General features: G+C 43.9%; 1 protein-coding gene across 3 annotated transcripts in view; it reads right to left on the reverse strand.

Moving 5' to 3' along the window:
- LOC309548571 (complement component receptor 1-like protein) overlaps positions 1-19,126 on the reverse strand; it is a 588,839-nt gene that overhangs the window by 439,268 nt on the left and 130,445 nt on the right. For all 3 annotated transcript variants that reach the window (XM_082248544.1, XM_082248545.1, XM_082248543.1), the window contains exon 6: positions 15,010-15,189. In XM_082248544.1, coding sequence (XP_082104670.1) covers positions 15,010-15,189 — 180 coding nt within the window. The remainder of the gene's footprint in view (positions 1-15,009; positions 15,190-19,126) is intronic.

The following is a 19,126-nucleotide window of genomic DNA, read 5'->3' on the forward strand; positions in this document are numbered from 1 at the left end:
AAACATGACTATTCTGCATTTATCAACGTTTTTGAGCCATAAGCTTTTGTGGGAGTATAGTTTTGCTAAAAAAAAGCTACAAAAAATGCTACAGCTTAAAAAAAAGCTACTGCAAAAAAGCTGAAAAACTCCTTTACAGCTACAGTTTTCTACTGACGTTTTGAGAATGTCCAGTGTGCATGAGGCCGAAGTAGTATGTGAGCAAAAGGGAAAGGTAGCAGGTAAAAATGCTCCCTGGGGTGAACATACTTTGAGGCATTAATAACAGTCCAGTGTTGTAGTGACAAACAGTGCTGTGTTTTATTGGTACTATAAACTAGTTGATTTACAGGTGCTGTACGGTGTTCCAAAAGAAAAGTAAATAGGACATAAAAAAAAAAAAATCCTAGCCATGTCCCAGCGCTAACTATACAAACTGTAATTCTTACTATCAGGCTGAACAATCCTAATGCTTGTCAGTCTCTGCATACACAACTGGTTAGCTTTTTACTGACCTTAGCAGCTCTCCCAGACAGGACTTGTCGGTCCCCAGGTGTGAGAGCGCTGGCTGTCTGTCTCAGGTGAGTATAAATTGACCTAGGAGAGAGGACCAAGACCTGAATTGGACTGTGGATCAGAGATCCATAAATGTGTATGAGAGGACCCTGGGAGATGTGTAAACCCCAAACAAGACTTTTCCCGGCTCACTCTGGGACGCAAGGAAGAGTGCTAATTGAAAGGGTCAGTATACCTTTACTAAAAACCTGCCAATGCAGGAAAGGTGCAGCTGTAGATGAAACACAAATGTTAAGCTTTGACCAAAGTTAAGTAATGTCCCCCAAAGCCTGGCCATAAACCCTGAGATCACATCATCCCTTCCCACCTTGTTGCTAGAACGTTGCTAAGACACTCCCAGCCAATTTAAAACCTTTTTTCTTTTCGTACATCACGGGACACAGAGCCGTAAATCATAACATATTGTTTATATAGGCACCTAGAGGTGAAGGACACTGACAAACATTTAGAATTGATGACCCCCTATATAACCCCTCCCACACAGGAAGTACCTCAGTTTTTTCGCCAGTGTCTAAAAAGGTGAAGGTCGCTGTGGAGAGGTGCTCCACATGTTTGGTTTTAAAGAAGAAGAAAGACGATTATGCTACATACCCCAATCAAAGATTACTGGATCTAGGGGGTTAGCTATCAGATCCATTTTAAACAGTCAATGGACTAAAAAGATGGTACCTGAGCCTCAGGGAGCAGATACGAGGTTTCGCCTGTAACGCTGTCCTTTATAGGCGCCAAACCCTGGAATCCAGACCCTTGGAATACCAAACCCCAAAGGCGCTCCAATGCATGGTGCTCTACAGGTCCAAGGCTGTGGCCCCTCTTATAAAGGGGACCCAGTCCATGAAGGTCTCCAAGACAAAGCTCACCGTGATGGGTGAAGATTGGACTCTTGCGGCGGGACTGGTGAGTCCATTTTAAATATTTACACAGCAAACAAACCTTAAAAAAAAAAAAAAAAAGGTAAAAATTGCAAATGGTAAATATTTTATGCACTGCTGCCTTTAATAGGATTACAAAGACTTTTGCCAAGTGGGTTTCTGCTTATATTTACATCTATTGTAGCAGATTTATGCAAAAGTACATTTTAAAGCATGTTGTTATTGCACGGTTTCTTACCCTGAGCTGATCACTTCAATAGTATTAGCTGTGACACACAAGATTCAGCCTAAGCTGCTCTCACCCTATTTGTTTGTGGTCGCCCTGTCGAATAAGCGTCCGCATGTTCGCCTCTGCCTTGATTGCGTGTCTATGGCATAGGCCTATTCGTACGTGCGGAAATCTTCGCCTTTAAATACAGGCGTACGCCGCGTGGTGGGCGTGTTCTAACACAATTTGGTGTGCAAGTGAATGCCATGTACCACGCCGTACATGCATAAAAGGGCGCGTTCTGCAAGGAACTGTCTCCAACACACTAGCCTCTGTCACACGCTGAAAGGGACACAGAGCAGCAGCAGCTGGGTTGCATGAGTCACTGTGGGTGTATGTTACTGGCACCAACACGTCCTGTATCTGGGGATAATCAGTGCTGTGTGCATTAGGCTGTATAAGTTTGGCACTAGCCTTGAGTACACTTAAAAGTTAGTACTTCAAGTTTGTCTTGCTATAAAGCAATGTCTGCCCGAAAAAATGGCTGGAGGGAGCACAGGTGGAAAGGGCACTGTGATGCCACCGTCAGGCCTTGAAGGTCCTAGTCGTGCTTCCACTGTGTCTACTCCTCCTGATAAGCCTGAGGCAACTAGCCAATCTGAGCCATTACGGTTGTCAGGCATAGTAGCTACTCCCATGTACTTCTGCCACAGCCTGTTACCAAGGACAATTTGTCATCGGCATTAGTCAGCCTGGAGGGTAGGATTGCTGACATGATTGCAGCACCACATGGAGGAAAGAAACTAGATAGATCCCCCTCTCCTGAGCCACCCCCTGAATCAGTTCAGGATTGGGCAGAGGACATGGAAGATGTAGCTGATGGTGACCCTATAGAGGGTCAAGCTGAAGTTTCCACTTCCGGGGAGACAGAGTCAGGAGGAGTTTCTATCAGCCTCTCAATCCCAGAGATTGTTTATTCAATCTCTTATCAAGATGGTCTGGTCTGGATATAAAATCTTTCCCCTAGAGACAAATGAAGCCTCTTTTTCCTCTCTAGGCTCATTGCACCCTCCCCAGAGTCCTCGGACATTTCCCATACATCCGCTCTTGGAGCAAGAAGTGTATAAAGATTGGGATCATCCCGAAAGGATTTTTGTTCCTCCTAAAAGGTTTTCATTGTTATATCCTATGGAGGAAAAGTTTACTAAGAATTGGAAAGTTCTGTCTGTGAATGCGGCCATTTCTTCGGTTAACAAGAGTTTAACCTGCCCTATGGATAATGCCCAAGTTTTTAAAGCTCCAGCTGATAAAAGGTTAGAGTCTTAATTAAAAGGTCCCCTATGCGGCTGCAGGTTCTGCAGTACAACCAGCAGTAGCGGCCATAGGAGTATGTCAGTCTTTGAAAGACCGCATAAAGGGAGTCTCCAAGACAGTTCCTTCTCAAGGAGATTCTGTGGAAGATCAGTCAGATCTACCTCACACTTTGTTTTGCAGTAGATGCTCTTACGGACTCCATAAGGCAAATGTCACAGTTTGATCTGATGACAGTGCATATGCACAGAATCCTTTGGTTAAAGAGCTGGTCTGCAGGATCACCATGTAAAAGATTATTGGCTAGCTTCCCCTTTCAGGGAGAACGCCTTTTTGTGATGATCTGGATAAGTATATCCAAAAAATCTTGGGGGGCAAAGAGTACATTGCTACCTGTAAAGAGGAAGAGTAGGCGTCTTTCCTTTAAAATCCCCAGCACTTATTATACCAGTGTGTCTAATTCCAGGCAGCGGTGATGGCCTCAACCGTCTGCATCTGGACCCAAGCCTTCAGGGCAAGGTCAGAAAAAGCCCTCGGCTCAGAGATCAGCTAAGCCTTCCTATAAGCCCTCTCTGTGAGGGGGCGCCCCTCTCACCTGGGTGGGGGGGGGGGGGGAGGCTTCTGCAGTTCTCAGGGTTATGGGAGGAGTCCATACAAAGACAACTGGGTTGTCTCCACCATTTCACAGGGATACAAGCTGGAATTTCGGGTGTTCCCGCATCCTCGGTTTGTAAGGTCAAGTATTCCAACAGATCCCCTAAAAAAAGTCTCTCTTTTGGGCATTGGACCAGCTGAGAGCTCAAAGGGTGATAACCGAGGTTCCAGACAAGGAAAGGTTCAAGGGTTTTTACTCAAACCTGTTCATAATCCCAAAACCAGGCGGGGATGCGAGACCTATTCTGGATCTCAAAGCTTTAAACCAGTTTCTGAACGTTCGTTCTTTCCGCATGGAGTCAATTCGTTCAGTCATAGCCTCCCTACAGGGAAAGGAATTTCTAGCATCCATAGACATCAAGGATGCATATCTGCATGTGCCTATATTTCAGGCCCATCAAAGGTTTCTTCGTTTTGCTATAGGAAACCATTATTTTCAGTTTGTGGCCCTGCCCTTTGGGTTATCCACAGTTCCAAGAGTGTAAAAATGTAACTTAAAACCCGTGCTAAATGATATATAAAATAGTGTCACCTGCAGCTGCTGCTCACTTAGGTAAAAACCAAGGAAAAGATGTAAAATATTCTAAAACAGCGCTACCAGGCGTGTGCAAAAAGTAATAATATAATACAAAACTCATCAAATTGAAATGTATATAAAAATAAAGAGCACTAGTGGAAAATCTCAAATTTGTAAAATCATCCAATATTAAATATACAAAATCAGCAAATACAGCAATTAATAAGGTGCACTAGTGAGAAATTAATAAATAAATCAATAAATAAAAAGAAAGTGCAATCGAATTCAGTAAAAGTGCTATCAGTGCCAGAGTGCTAAAAAATGCAGTCCAAAAAAAATAGTCCACTTAAAATTTAAATAAGGTGCTGGATAAAGTGCTTGAGGTGCTCCACACAGGTGCCAAGGTGCTCCAAAAAAAGACTCCTTTTTGGGATCCACTTAACAGACTTTAAATATAATTGAGCCTCAAATATGCAGTGATACTCCAAGGATAGCCAATAGGGATGAATGGGTCAGCAGAGCCTCCAACAAACCTCCAGCCTTAATTTATAGTTCCCTCCTCGATCAGATACATTTCTTAAAGGCCAAGTTCAACATTTTTTTTCCAAATTCCAGCTTCCCTCTGTACCAATATACCATCAATGTACTCTGTTGGAGAAAAGAAAAAGCTTTCTCTGTCTTCTAGGACTGTCTCCAGTCTCCTATAGAAAACTCCTCCTTTAGCTCCAAGAGTATTCACAAAGATCCTAGCTCCAGTATTGGCTGTTCTAAGGTTCCGAGGGATATCTGTAATAGGATATCTGGAAAATCTATTACTAATAGATCGATCGGCATCAGCTCTAAGCCAAAATGTCCTTCAGACAGTACAATTTCTGGAACGTCTGGGTTGGATACTGAACTTAGCAAAGTCAGCATTATAGTCGGTCAAGCGTCTGGAATACCTGGGTCTTCTGGCGGACACGGTGCAGGCAAAGATATTCTTGCCAGCAAGAAGGGTCTCAGACCCGAAGGGTCAGGTTCAGGCATAGTAAGGCTGAGATATCCTTCTATACGTCTTTGCATGATGTTAGTGGGGAAGATGGTATCCGCATTCAAGGCTATTCCCTATGCTCCATTCCATGCCAGACCCTTGCAGAACAACATTCTGTCTGCATAGAGCAAGAAAGTTCAGTCCCTGGACTGGCCCATGTCTCTGGTACCAAGGGTACGGCAGAGTCTGAATTGGTGCTTGTTGACCAGAAATCTGGTGAAAGGGAAATCCTTTCTTCCAGTGACCTGGAAGGTAGTACCCACAGATGCCAGTCTCTCCGGCTGGTAAGCGGTTCTGGAGGAGGCTAATGTCCAGGGGAAATGGTCTTGGGTGGAGAGTTGACTCCATCATGTTCTGGAAATTCATGCAGTCAGTCGGGCTCTGAAATTCTTGACGGCCAGACTTCAGGGTCACCCTGTCAGGGTGCAATCTGACAATGCCATGGCTGTCACTTATGTCAACAATCAAGGAGGCACAAGGAGTCGGTCAGCCCAGAAAGAGGTGGATATCATCCAGCCCTGGGGAGAGAAGTTTGTGCCATGCCTGCGCTGGGGGGGGGGGGGGGGGCGCAGACGTAGATCTGTTGGCATCCAGGTTCAACAACAAGTTGGAGAGATTTGTGTCCAGGACCAGGAATCCACGCACAGTTGGGGTGGATGCTTTGGCGACTCCTTGGAAGGAGTTTTCCCTGATTTATGCTTTTCCTCCGGTGCAGCCGATTCCACGTCTGTTGCGCAGGATCCTGCCAGAAGGGAAACCAGTAATTTTTGTAGCTCCGGCATGGTTGAGGAAGATTTGGTATGCACAAATTTAAAGGTTGGGTTCTTCCACTGCGTCCGGACTTGCTCTCTCAAGGTCCGATATTCCACCCTGCTATACAGACTCTAAATTTGACGGCTTGGCTATTCAAGCCTTAATCTTGGAGGAGCAGGGTGTATTGGGCCCTGCAGTCCATACGCTAATAAATGCTAGGAAACCAGTCACTAGGATATTTATTACAGGGTCTGAAAATCCTACATTGCCTGGTGTGAAGCCAGGAAATGGCATCCCGTACATATATTATCGGGAGAATTCTATCCTTCCTGCAAGCAGGGGTAGATAGGAAATTAGCCTTGAGCATGATTAAAGGGCAGGTTTCAGCTTTATCGTTTTTTTTTCCAGGAACCGATTGCTTCCCATTCGTGGGTTCAAACCTTTTTCCGGGGAATATTGCGTTTGCTTCCACCTGTGAAGTCACCATTGTGTCCTTGGGACTTCAATTTAGTGCTGGCAGTTTTGCAAAAACAGCCTTTTGAACCTCTGGGGCAGGCTACCCTGGTTCTTTTGACTAGAAAACTGGTCTTTTTGATTGCGATAACCTCAGCTGGAAGGGTATCGGAACTAGCAGCTCTTTCCTGTAAAGAGCCATTCTTGATATTTTATCAAGATAGGGTGATTTTATGTCCACAACCAGATTTTTTGCCCAAAGTAGTGTCCACCTTTCATTTGAATCAGGACATTATGTTACCTTTTTTCCAGATCCTCTCTGAGAGGAGAAAAAGTTATTACACTCTCTTGATGTAGTGCCTGCACTTAAGTTTTACTTAAAGGAGACCGCTCAGATTTGAAAGACCGAGAGCTTGTTTATGCTGCCAGAAGGGCCCAGAAACGGGTTGGTAGCATCTAAATCTACAATTTCTTGTTGGATTCGCCAGGTTATTACCCAGGCGTATGGTTTAGTAGGAAAGGTTCCACCCTTTCCTGTAAAGGCACATTCTACCAGAGTAGGTGCCTCTTGGGCACATATCCATCAAGCCTCTATGCCTCAGATTTGCAAGACCACGACCAGGTCATCAGTGCATACGTTCACTCCTTTTTAGAGTGGATGTTGAGACCCAGGAGGAGTCTGCTTTTGGCCACAGTGTTCTGCAGGCGGCGGTGTAATACTTCTTGTGGGGTCAGATGGTGGTATTTTTTTGGTGTTCCCCTTCCCTCAGATATTGCTTTGGGACATCCCATATGTTGTGATTTATGGCTCTGTGTCCCGTGATGTATGAAAAGAAAAATACGATTTTTGTAAGGCTGGTCATACATGTTCAACTTTTGTTGTACAATTTTCTGTTAGATTTACCACAAACCACATAATGTGAGGTCAAAGCTAAACAACACATTCACTTGTATCCAATTAGGCAGGCCTTCGTACTACATACTTGAAGGTAAATTTCAAGAAAATTGGACAGAAAATTGTAAGAAGATTATATCATGTATGGCCAGCCTAAGATCTTACCGTAAAATCTTTTTCTCTGATGTCCGTTGACAGATGCAGCCTCATCTCCATGAGCTGAGTCCGTTTATGCTCTTCCCATCAGGAGTAGTCTAGGCATAAAAAAAATGTAAATACACATGCCCAGGGGGCTGTCCCCCTAGGCATAAACCCCCACTGCATGACTCAGCGCATCAGTTTAGGTTAAAGCAGTGAAAGCAAAGAACCAACCCCAAACAGAGGGGCGGGTGCTGCGTGTTGACGGACATCAGAGAAAAAATTTTACGGTAAGATCTTACAAGAAATCTTATTTTCTCTATCGTCGGTCGACAGACGCAGCCTCATCTCCATGAGCTGAGTGGGATGCCCTGAGGGGTGGAAAAAACGCAACCAGACAGCAACGTCAACTCCAAAAGGCTAAGCTTGGTCAACTGGGCAACATGGAGCTCAACCAAACAGGAGCTCACAAAGATAAAGACCCCGAAGTACAAAAAAACATTTTACAAAACAGCAGCCTGCAAAACCTTGCGGCCAAAAGAGGTATCCAAAGATGTCAACAAATCCACCTTGTAAAATTTTGTAAAGGTGTGCACAGACGACCAAATTGCTGCCTTACAAACTTGTTCAACAGAGCCTGATGGCAAAAAGCCCAAGAGGCACTCAGTGCTCTAGTAGAATGCACCTTCACAGGGAAAGGAGGAACCTGACTCTTGATTGAATAAGCTTAAACAACCGTCTGCCGGATCCATCTCGAAATGGTAGCAGCGGACGCAGCCAAACCTTTGCGAGGACTGTCCGGAAGGACAAAGAGTCCGACTTCCTAAAGGACTTCGTAACCATCAGATAAACCTTTTATTGCTCGAACCACAACCAGAGAGTGCAGGGCAACTTTTGTGATGTTTAGGCTTAGGACACAAGGAAAGCAACACAATGTCTTCATTCAGGTGAAAATCCAACACCACCTTAGGAAGAAAGGACAGAATAGGTTGGAGGACCACTTTATCCTTGTGGACCACCAAAAAAGGTGGACAGGACAGCGCCGTCAACTCCCAAGACTCTGCGGGCAGAAGTGATAGCCACTAGGAAGGCAACCTTCTGCGACAAAGAAAGCAGAGGAATCTCCCTAATATTCTCATAACGAGGCTTTTGAAGAACAGACAAATCCAGATTAAGATCCCACGGAGGCAACGGGAATCTCCTCGGAGGGGCCAGATGACGCACCCCCTGAATGATGGTGCAAATCAAACTATTAGCAGCCAAGGGACGTTGGAAGTAAATAGCCAAGGCCGACACCTGGCTCTTGATAGTACCCAACGCCAAGCGCTGCTCAACAACTTTTTGTAAAAAGGCCAAAACCCTAGCTATAGAAAAAAAAGCAAGGGTGCAGCTGCAGCGATTCACACCAAGAAATGTACAATCTCCACATACGAGGATAGATCTTCCTAGATGTCGACTTTCTGGCCTTCAAAAGAATCACCAAATCAGAGAGACCTCTATCCCTCAACTTGATTTCAACAGCCAAGCCATTAAAGCCAGTGACCGTAAAGCAGGATCGAAGATCGGTCCTTGGAGATAGCAGATCTTCCCACAGAGGAAGACGCCATGGAAGATCCACAACCATTTTTACCAGCTCTGCGTACCAAGACCATCGAGGCCAGTCTAGCACCACCAGAATGACCGGAATGACTTCCATTACCACCCTACAAAGAAACCTTTGCAGGGTGGCAATGAACAAGGAGAACGAGCGGAGGGAAGGCATACAGTGGGGATCGAAAGTTTGGGCACCCCAGGTAAAAATTTGTATTAATGTGCATAAAGAAGCCAAGGAAAGATGGAAAAATCTCCAAAAGGCATCAAATTACAGATTAGACATTCTTATAATATGTCAACAAAAGTTAGATTTTATTTCCATCATTTCCACTTTCAAAATAACCGAAAATAAAAAAAATGGCGCCTGCAAAGTTAATATCTTGTACTGCCCCCTTTGGCAAGCATCACAGCTTGTAAACGCTATTTGTAGCCAGCCAAGAGTCTTTCAATTCTTGTTTGAGGTATCTTTGCCCATTCTTCCTTACAAAAGTCTTCCAGTTCTTTGAGATTTCTGGGCTGTCTGTCACGCTGTCAGAGAAATGGCCATGCTGCAACTGGCAACTCCGCCAGTACTTCCAATGGCCGCAATGGACTCAGGCCATAGACTCATTGTCAGTGAAATGGCTGTGCTGCAACTGGCAACTTTGCCTGTACTTCCCATGGCCGCAATGGACTCAGGCCATAGACTAATTCACTGGCCTATAAAAAGGACTCTACTCAGCCCATCAGATTGCTGGATTGTCTTCAGCTCTTCCTGTTTTCTGAGCATTGCTACTTCCTGGATTCCAGTTTGACCCGGCTTGTTCCTGACCTGTCTGCTCTTCTCTCCTGGCTGTGACCCTCGGCTTAGTCTGACCATCCTTGCTCCAGTTTGGCTCTCCCGTTATCTGATCTCAGCTTGGCGCACGGACTTGCTTCCTGTCTACCTGCCCTCCAGTACCTGATCTTGGCTTTCCCACGGACTTGTCTGCTTCTGGCCTTCCTGCTATACCTTTGGCTTGCACCTGTTGCAGCTTCCTGCCCTGTGTTTGACCCCCGGCCGGTCTTACACCTACTGTCTGGTTGTTCCTGGTTCCTCCTTGGACTGTCTGGTGTATTCCTGCCCAGCACTCGCTAGAGACCACACTGCTAGAAACCGCCTGTCTACCATCAGGACCCTGCCGGCAGCCAGTGCTTCTGCGGGCGCTACACCCTCTGTCTCAACCCCAGGGGTGTGCCGCACTCAGCCGCAAGGGGAGCCCTCTCTGCATCTCGGCCTCGGATCAGGTACGTGACACACGCACTGCTCTTTTAACAGGGTTCATACACATTTTCACCAATAAAATTCCATGACTTTTCCATGACTTCACGTAAATATTCATGACCTAATGTTTCATGAAATGTCTACGTATACATGTTAAATAAGAAAATCCATGTCACACCCAGGATATTTTTACTAAAATAAATGACAATCTTTGTAGTGTACAGTACCTCTGCAGTTAGGGTTTCGTTTCTGGATACAGCGTGACTCAAAATGGTCCCTTGTTTTACAGTGGATGAGATGGAAGCACCGCTGCCGCAGCTGGGAGCCGGTGTCACTTCAGGCGCACGGGTGAAAAAGCCAGCGATCGGATTGGAAGCTGCGTGAAGTTCCCAGAGTAGTGTGCCCAATTTGGTGTACCCAGAGTTGTGTGCACTGTGTCATGTGCCCAGCCTCGAGTGCACCGTCATCTGTCCAGCGTGGTGTGCCCACAGTGGTGTGCGCATCATATGCCCACAGTGGTATACACTGTATCATGTGTCCAGCGTGGTGAACCCAGACTCGTGTGCCCACAGTGGTGTACCCAGAGCTGCATGTACTGTGTCATATGCTCAGACTTGTGTGCCCACAGGAGTGTACCCAGAGTGATCTGTCCTGTGTGGTGTGACCAGTTGTATGCCCAACGCGTTGTACCCAGAGTCGTGTGTCCACAGTGGTATGCCCAGTGTGATGTACCCAGAGCTGTGTGTACTGTGTGTCATGTATCCAGACTTGTGTGCCCACAAAGGGGTGTACCCATATTTATGTGCCCAATGTGATGTCCCCAGAGTCATCTGCCCTGTGTGGGGTGATCAGTCGCATGCCCAATGTGATGTACCCAGAGTCGTATGCCCACAGTGGAGTACCTAAGAGTTGTGTACTGCGTCATGTGCCCACAATGGTGTGACGGGTTGTGCGCCCAGCGTGATGTCCCCAGAGTCATCTGCCCTGTGTGGGGTGATCAGTTGTATGGCCTGTGTTGTGTGCCCAGCAGAAGTATGGAAATGCTTGGTGACTTTCCAGGTCTTGCACTCGGAATGTGGACAAGACAGGTGACAGCTTCCACTTCTCAGAAGAGCCAAAGGAAGCCACAAGCAGGAAAATTCTGAAAGTTCTGCTCAGATGACAGCCCCACTTCCTGCCCACAACATACATGGCTGACGTCGAGCTGCAGCGCCTACACCGGTCTAATCTCCGGCCGCATGAACGTGATGACGCGGGGTGCGGTAACCAAAACGGTTACCACCCCCTTCCGCGTCATCACGTTCATGCGGCCGGCCCGCCCTCCAGTGACGCTTCCGCTGCCTGTGATTGGTTTGCTGCTGCGGGCCAGTTACAACAAGGCAAACCACGGCCGGCCCTCCCCGCTGCCAGTGATTGGTGCACGATCATCTCCTCGGCTGCTGCGTGACAGCGCACGGGCATACCGCGGACCCGGAAGACAAATAGTATGTGGCACTGGCAAACATTACTGAATAAAATAATAAATTACACTAAAGTCTTTAAGCATTCGACCCCCCCCCCCCCCCTGCCGCTCCCTGCTCCTCCCCAGTTACATTTCCATGACTTTTCCAAAACCTTAGTGGAATCCTAATTTTCCATGACCTTTCCAGGCCTGGAAAGGGTCCTCTCCAAATGTAAAAACTTTTCCAGGTTTTCAAGGACCGTACGAACCCTGTTTTAAGGTCTATCCATAGATTTTCAATTATGTTGAGGTCAGGAGATTGTGAAGGCCATGGTAAAAACTTCAGTTTACGCCTCTTGATGTAATCCCCCCGTGGATTTCGAGGTGTGTTTAGGATCATTATCCATTTGTAGAAGCCATCCTCTCTTTAACTTCAGCTTTTTCACAGATGGCATCAAGTTACCATCCAAGATTTTATTGAATCTATTTTTCCTTCTATTCGTGAGATGTTCCCTGTGCCACTGGCTGCAATACAACCCCAAAGCATGATTGACCACCCCCATGCTTAACAGTTGGACAGAGGTTCTTTTCATTAAATTATGTGCCCCTTCTCCAAACGTACCTTTGCTCATTCCGGCCAAAAAGTCCAATTTTAATCTCATTGGTCCACAGAACTTGTTTCCAAAATGCATCAGGCTTGTCTATATGTTCATTTGCAAAGTTCAAACTGTGATTTTTTTTGGGTGAGGACGTAGAAGAGGTTTTCTTCTGAGGACTCTTCCATGAAGACCATATTTGTACAAATAGCTCTTTATAGTGGAATAGTGTACCACAACTCCAGTGTCTGCCAGATCTTTCTGGAGGGATCATGCAGTCAAACGTGGGTTTTGAATTGTTTTTCTCACAATCCTGCGAGCTGTTCTGTCTGATATTTTTCTTGGTCTTCCATATCTTGCTTTAACTTCCACTGTTCCTGATGACTGCCATTTCTTAATTACATTCCAAACAGAGGATATTGACATCTGAAAACGCTTTGCTATCTTCTTATAGCCTTCTCCAGCTTTGTGATCGTCAACTATTTTCAGTTTCAGTTTTCTAGACAACTGCTTAGAACACATGTGTCAAACACAAGGCCGTGGGCCGAATTCGGCCCTCCAGGCCATTTTATGTGGCCCTCGCACCTCTCCTAGAGCTGCAGTAGAGCTCCAGCCTTCCTTTGGGCCTCCTCCAGACCCTGCACTTTATGCTTCCTCACTCTGCCCCCAGCTTCTTCCCAGCAACACCACAAGGTTCTCCAGGAGGATCCCCCTGACTAGCTAGCGATAGTAAATGAAGAAATAAAATAAACATTTTGCAAAGAAAAATAAAAAACTGAGACCGGAGTCCCAGCAGGGTATCCTAGGTCCTACTCTTGAGCTAGGCAGCAAGAAACTGATTAGTAAGCTCAATGTGTCTAGGGGTAATGTCTGGAGGGACAGCCCCTAAAGGTGTGTCTAGTGAAAGTTTTTTGATGAAGTTTCACTACCTAGCCTGCTCCTGCAGAGGGCGCCATTACCCAATCGTGATGAAACTTGGAAGGCCTGCGTCTGTCAGAGGACACAAGAGAAAAAATATTACAGTAGGTACTAAAACACTTTTTCCCTAGCCTTCGTTGGGGAGGACACAATCTTTAACCTCTAAGATGTGCAAAATCAGTCTAAAAAAAAGAAAATTAAATAAATTAAAAAAAAAAAAAAAAAAGGAAGAGGGAGAAAATAAAAATTAGTATTTTTTATGTATGCATATTATTGCACGATTTCTCATATCATTACTGCCTAATTTTTTATATTTAGGCAGTCTGTTTAGGTGGGAACTTACAATGCTGTATGGTTTTTAATTTTATTATCTGATAAATGTGTAATAGCGTTAAAGCTGCTGTTTATATTTACTAGTTCGATTAAGCACAGACTCGCATCATTACTGCTTAATTTGTTTATTCTGTCTGTTTAGGTAAAGATTTTTAGCGCTGTACTTTTCTTACATTTTCTATATACCAGGGCTTGGGCATAACACTGACTTTGGCTCTAAAGTCCACCTCCCGATACCAAAGCCCCACCCCCTTTAATATTAACATGTCCATTGAGGTCAACCTAAGGGAAAAAAAAAATACACCCTCAGAATCCTTAAACCATAGTTGATAAAATAAAAAAAATAAAAAAGATAATACCTGCGCTAGGGCTCAAATCAAAGAATCATAAAATAGCATGTAGACAACAATATAAGAATAAATATAGAAACTGTGCAGTGCTGGTAATTATTAATATAAGCAAATGTATTTAGACATAGTGCAAACACACCACAATAAAGAACAATAAAAAAAAAAAAAAAATGGTGCAAAGCAGCTATGTTGGGTAAGATAAGTCCATAAAGTCCTTGTAAGAAGACTAGTAGTTGATGGTGCTCAGAGATGTGATACTAAAGGAAGAGACCTTCACCTTCAAACCACATGGACAGTCTCTTACCTTAAAGATTTGATCACCCAGAAAAGGGACAGTCAAAAAGCACAGTTATATATCAGCTCCAGAAATGGACCATTTAACAACTTCTTCTGCACACATCCTAACCCTAGACTTGATGGTTAATCTGATCCGGTGGTCGTTATTCTCTGGGCTCTCCCTAGACATTCTAGCAAATTGTGTCTATGTCCTAAATTATCACAGGCTAGATGTAAATTTCAATTAGCATTGGAGACAGATGTGTGTAATGCAGCTATGTCCAACAATGGCCCTCCAGCTGTTCAGGAACTACAATTCCCATCATGCCTAGTTAAGTCTGTGAATGTCAGAGATTTACAATGCCTCATGGAAATTGTAGTTCCTGAACAGCTGGAGGGCCATAGTTTGGATACCCCTGGTGTAATGCAAGCTTCCAAATATCTGGAAAATAATTTTTCCAGCTCCAATAGTTGGATAGAAAACATTTACTAAATCTCCCCACATCGATGTATCACCAATTCAAGTAACCTGTAATAGCTATGTTCTGAAGTCTCCCAATGCTTTGGGTAAATAAACTGACCCATCAACTGAAAATGTGCAGACCCTTCCTAATAAAGCAACATTTACTGTACACAAACTCTCCAAACAGCACTGATGATTCCACTGGAGGCTGATGCCTAATTCCATGCCCAACAGTTTAAAATGCCTATAGGCACAAGTGCCAAGCTACCAAAAATGAGATACAGAACAGATCTACAGTCACCAAAAGATAACTAGTTATATTTGTTTAAAGTATATAACCGCATAGTGTAAGATCAAACTACTTGTTATTACCAGCGCTCACATTAACAGGAAATTATAGTGCAACTTACCATAACATGTGGGTAACGGAGGATCCCACTGGCTGCTGGCATTGCACTTGACCGAGTTGGCACCTTTCATCGTAAAGCCCTTTAAACATTCAAAAGTGACCGCAAAATCGTAATAGTATGGACCAGCAAACCCAGATAATTTATTTGCATTGGCCACATCTGGACTTGAACATTCAACAGCTGCAAATAAGCAAAATATAATCTCTCGTTAATTTACCAGATTTTTTAATTCACAAAAAAAAAAAAAAAAACCCACACACACAAACAAAAAACAAACATATTGCACCAGATGGATCAGTAAAACATTTCAAAACAAAAAGTTACAGATTTAAAGTAAAACTCTAGCCAAGACTTTTTTTTTTTTGGATGGAGTGGGCAAGGGTTAGATCTTCTGTTGGGTTACGTTTGCTGTCCGTTTCCCCAGATTTCCCCTCACTTCCTGTCCCAATGACAGTTATTGCTGAGAAAAAAAAGAAAAGAAACCCTACCCAACTGACCCATGCGCTGCAATAAAAAACGCAAGATGGACTATTGTTCCCATTCCACTCAAAACTAAAAGGAGGAGTTTCACATTATATGGATTTTCCAGGGAAAATTAAAATTTCTATAGTATGAACGATCTGTACAATACCATACATGTTTTCCCAAATGGATGTATCAAGGATTGCAGTTGCAGAGTGTACAAGGAGGTTCAACTGTTCTTCACAATCTGAAATCCGGGTGCAACCATACAAAAATACAATGGTATTCCATGGCAAGTTATGAACAAGGATATTCAAGGTAGAAATAAGGAGGGTTCACAAGAGAATAATGGATTTCTCAATTCTGAAAATGTCTATTAAATAATATGTAATGCAAGATTTTTGTGGTACCAGGTATATCAAACTTTTATATAATCACAACCTAAAGGTTTTAACTACAGACCAAAAAACAGGGAGGATAGCTGTTGGCTATTACTAGGGACAGGTTTTGAGCATATAACTTGCCAGGCAATATGGGGACAGAAGGTAATCCTGTGGCACATGTTTACAAAACAAAAAAAGCTATTGAGTTCAGTGCTGAGAGGCAAAACCAAAACACTACGTGCCCCAGGTAGATGAGGATAAGCAAGTATCCCTCTTGTGACATCCTCAAAAATGTCTAAAGGTTTTGCCAAAAAGGTGTTTCCTAGCAAAGGGCACCCACAAGAGATGCTTCTTGCACTGAAGCTCCACAAACTTAACATTTGCACCAAAGCATCCTCCACACATGCACTGAAATGAGGCTCATTCTGGATATTTTACAAATCGTATTCACGAGCCCATCCACACAACAGCACAGGGCCATTGGCAGGACCCCTGGTTTTTGGAAGGAAAGAAGGAACCATCAATATAGACCCAGAATTTATAAAAACTTCCTTGGACCAGACAGCTAGAGTTTGGCAGATACTCATACTCACAACAGTAGGTTGCATGAAAGGGCCTGCAATAGAGGACAAGGTCTTTAATAGGGCTTCTAGGCTTTTGTCCACAGGGTCCTTACATAGTTTGGGAGGTTGAAAAAAGACATCAGTCCATCCAGTTCAACCTATGATATGTGTGTGTATGTATTTTGTTGGCTTTGCTTGCAGCGGCTTGGCATTGCATGCCACTGCCAAGCCTGTTGTCCACTAGTACCCTCAGGTCCTTTTCTATCTTAGATTCCCCCAGAGGTCCCCCCCCTAGTGAGCAGCTTGCTTTTGTGTTTCTGACGCCCAAGTGCATTACTTTACATTTTTCAACAATAAACCTCTTCTGCAATGTAGTTGCCCACCCCCATTATTTTGTTCAGATCTGCTTGTAAGGTTTCCACATCCTGCATAGAAGATATTGGCATGTTTAGTTTAGCATCATCCACAAATACCTAGATTGTGCTAGATATCTCCTCCTCTAGGTCATTTATGAATAAAACAGGATTGGTCCCAAGACAGATCCTTGGGGGACCCCACTTTCCACACCCGCCCAATCCGCGTACTCCCCATTTATCACCACCCTCTGGACTCGCCCCTGGAGCCAGTTCTCTATCCAGGTACTCACCCTATGGTCCATACCTACGTACCTTAGTTTGTACAGTAAGCGTTTGTGGGGAACTGTGTCAAATGCCTTTGCAAAGTCCAAATACACCACATCCACAAGCCTTCCTTTATCTAGATAGCAACTCCCTTCATTGTAGAAGGTTAATAGATTGGTCTGGCAAGAACGATTTTTCATGAATCCATGCTGATTACCACGATACCGTTTTCATTACTATAGTCTTGTATATAGTCCAACATCCCCGCCAAAATTTTGCAGACTACCGTTAGACTGACCGGCCTATAGTTACACAGGATATATCTCTGACCTTTTTTAAATATTGGTACCACGTTGGCCTTTTTCCAAGCAGCTGGCATCATACCCATTTGTAGACTATCCTTAAAGATCAAGAATAATGGTCTAGCCATCTCCTGCCTGAGTTCTTCAAGAACCCTCGGGTGCAAGCCACCTGGTCCCCCTGATTTATTTATGTTGTTTCTCTAGTTTCGTTTGAAGTCTATCCTCTGTTAGCCATGGGGGTACTCCCTGAGGTGTATTATTTAGTTTTGCATTACATGCTGGGTTAGTGTAACACTTTCGCTTTCTCTCTGTCCTCTGTGGCCAGATTCCATTCATCGTCTTTTATGGGGCCAATGTGTTCTGGCCTTGCTTTCTTACTATTTATATACTTAAAGAATTTCTTGGATTTTTTTTACTATCTTCCGCTATATGTCTCTAGTGTTCTATTTTAGCCGACTTGATTTTGCCTTTACATTTCTTATTACACTCTTTGTAATGCATGAATTCTGCCAATGACCCCTCAGCCTTGTATTTTTTGAAGGCCTTTTCTTTAGTATTAATATGCATTTTTATGTTGGAGTTTAGCCACCCAGGGTTTAGTTTTGCACTTTTAAATGCATTTCCCTTTGGGATGCACTGGCCAATCCCTTTGTTTAGTATGCTCTTGAAGCACTCCCATTTTTCCTCCGTGTTCTTTGTTCCCAGGGTTCTATCCCATTTGATATTTTCTAGTAAAGAGCGCAGTTTTGGGAAGTTGGCTCTTTTGAAATTCAGTGTCATTATATTACCCTTGTGTTTCCTATTACTATGATTAATACTGAAACTAATTGACCTATGGTGACTGTTTCCTAAGTTGCCTTGTATTTCTATATCCGTGATGAGGTCTGTATTGTTCGCAATCAGTAGGTCTAGTACTGCATTGTTTGTCGGTGCGTTCACCATCGGACATAAAATTGTCCTGCAAAACATTTAGGAACTGCTGAGCCTTGGATAAATGTGCAGTTCCTTCTGCCCAGTCTATATCTGAAGCAGTATTAAACCCAAAAGAAAACATTTCTTGTATTACAGCACATAATTTCTTAGACATGATGGCTGCATTTTTTAGGCTTTCTTCTTTTTTCATTTGGTGATACATCCAGCAAGTCTGTTTTTCAAAAGCACTACCTCCAGCAGACTGTATCAGTTCCAGGGATGAGCCAAACCACTTAAAACTGGCAGGGGTGTATAAAGTAATCAGCTTTTACTTATTGATAAAACAACTGTATCCCAAAAGGAAAAAAAAAAAGTTTGCTGTAACCGATTAAAAAGTGTAAGCTGGGACACAAGTCCAAAACATTGCACAGCTTGGCAGACATGGGTTGTTTACGTCCTTCCACCTGGTTTTGACTCTTCTCACTTTGAGCCTTGACATCTTGGGCTACCTTGAGGCTGCTGCTTGTGACTCAGTTTCAGTGTCTTACCTTCCTCCCCTCTTCCTCCCCTCTTCCTCCCTCTTACTCATGCTTTCCTTGCTTTCTCCCCCTCTTGCTTAAATTATATAGCACTGTTTTTCTCTTTCACATTGTATTTATATTTACATGATCGACCACAATGCTTATAATGGTGGGCTTGGGTCCCCGATCCTTCTCCAATCAAGACAAATCATTCCATTACAGGACAATTCTATTCGGCTAGCCTTCATTTTAAACTGTTTTGATTTCTATGGTCTTTGTATACCTCTCATGATCATAAGCACATTGAGCGCTATTATTATGTGTTTACTGTATATTTTTTAATCAATATTGAAC

Source organism: Pelophylax lessonae (genome assembly GCF_965119305.1).
Source record: "Pelophylax lessonae genome assembly, chromosome: 2".
Lineage (NCBI taxonomy): Eukaryota > Metazoa > Chordata > Amphibia > Anura > Ranidae > Pelophylax > Pelophylax lessonae.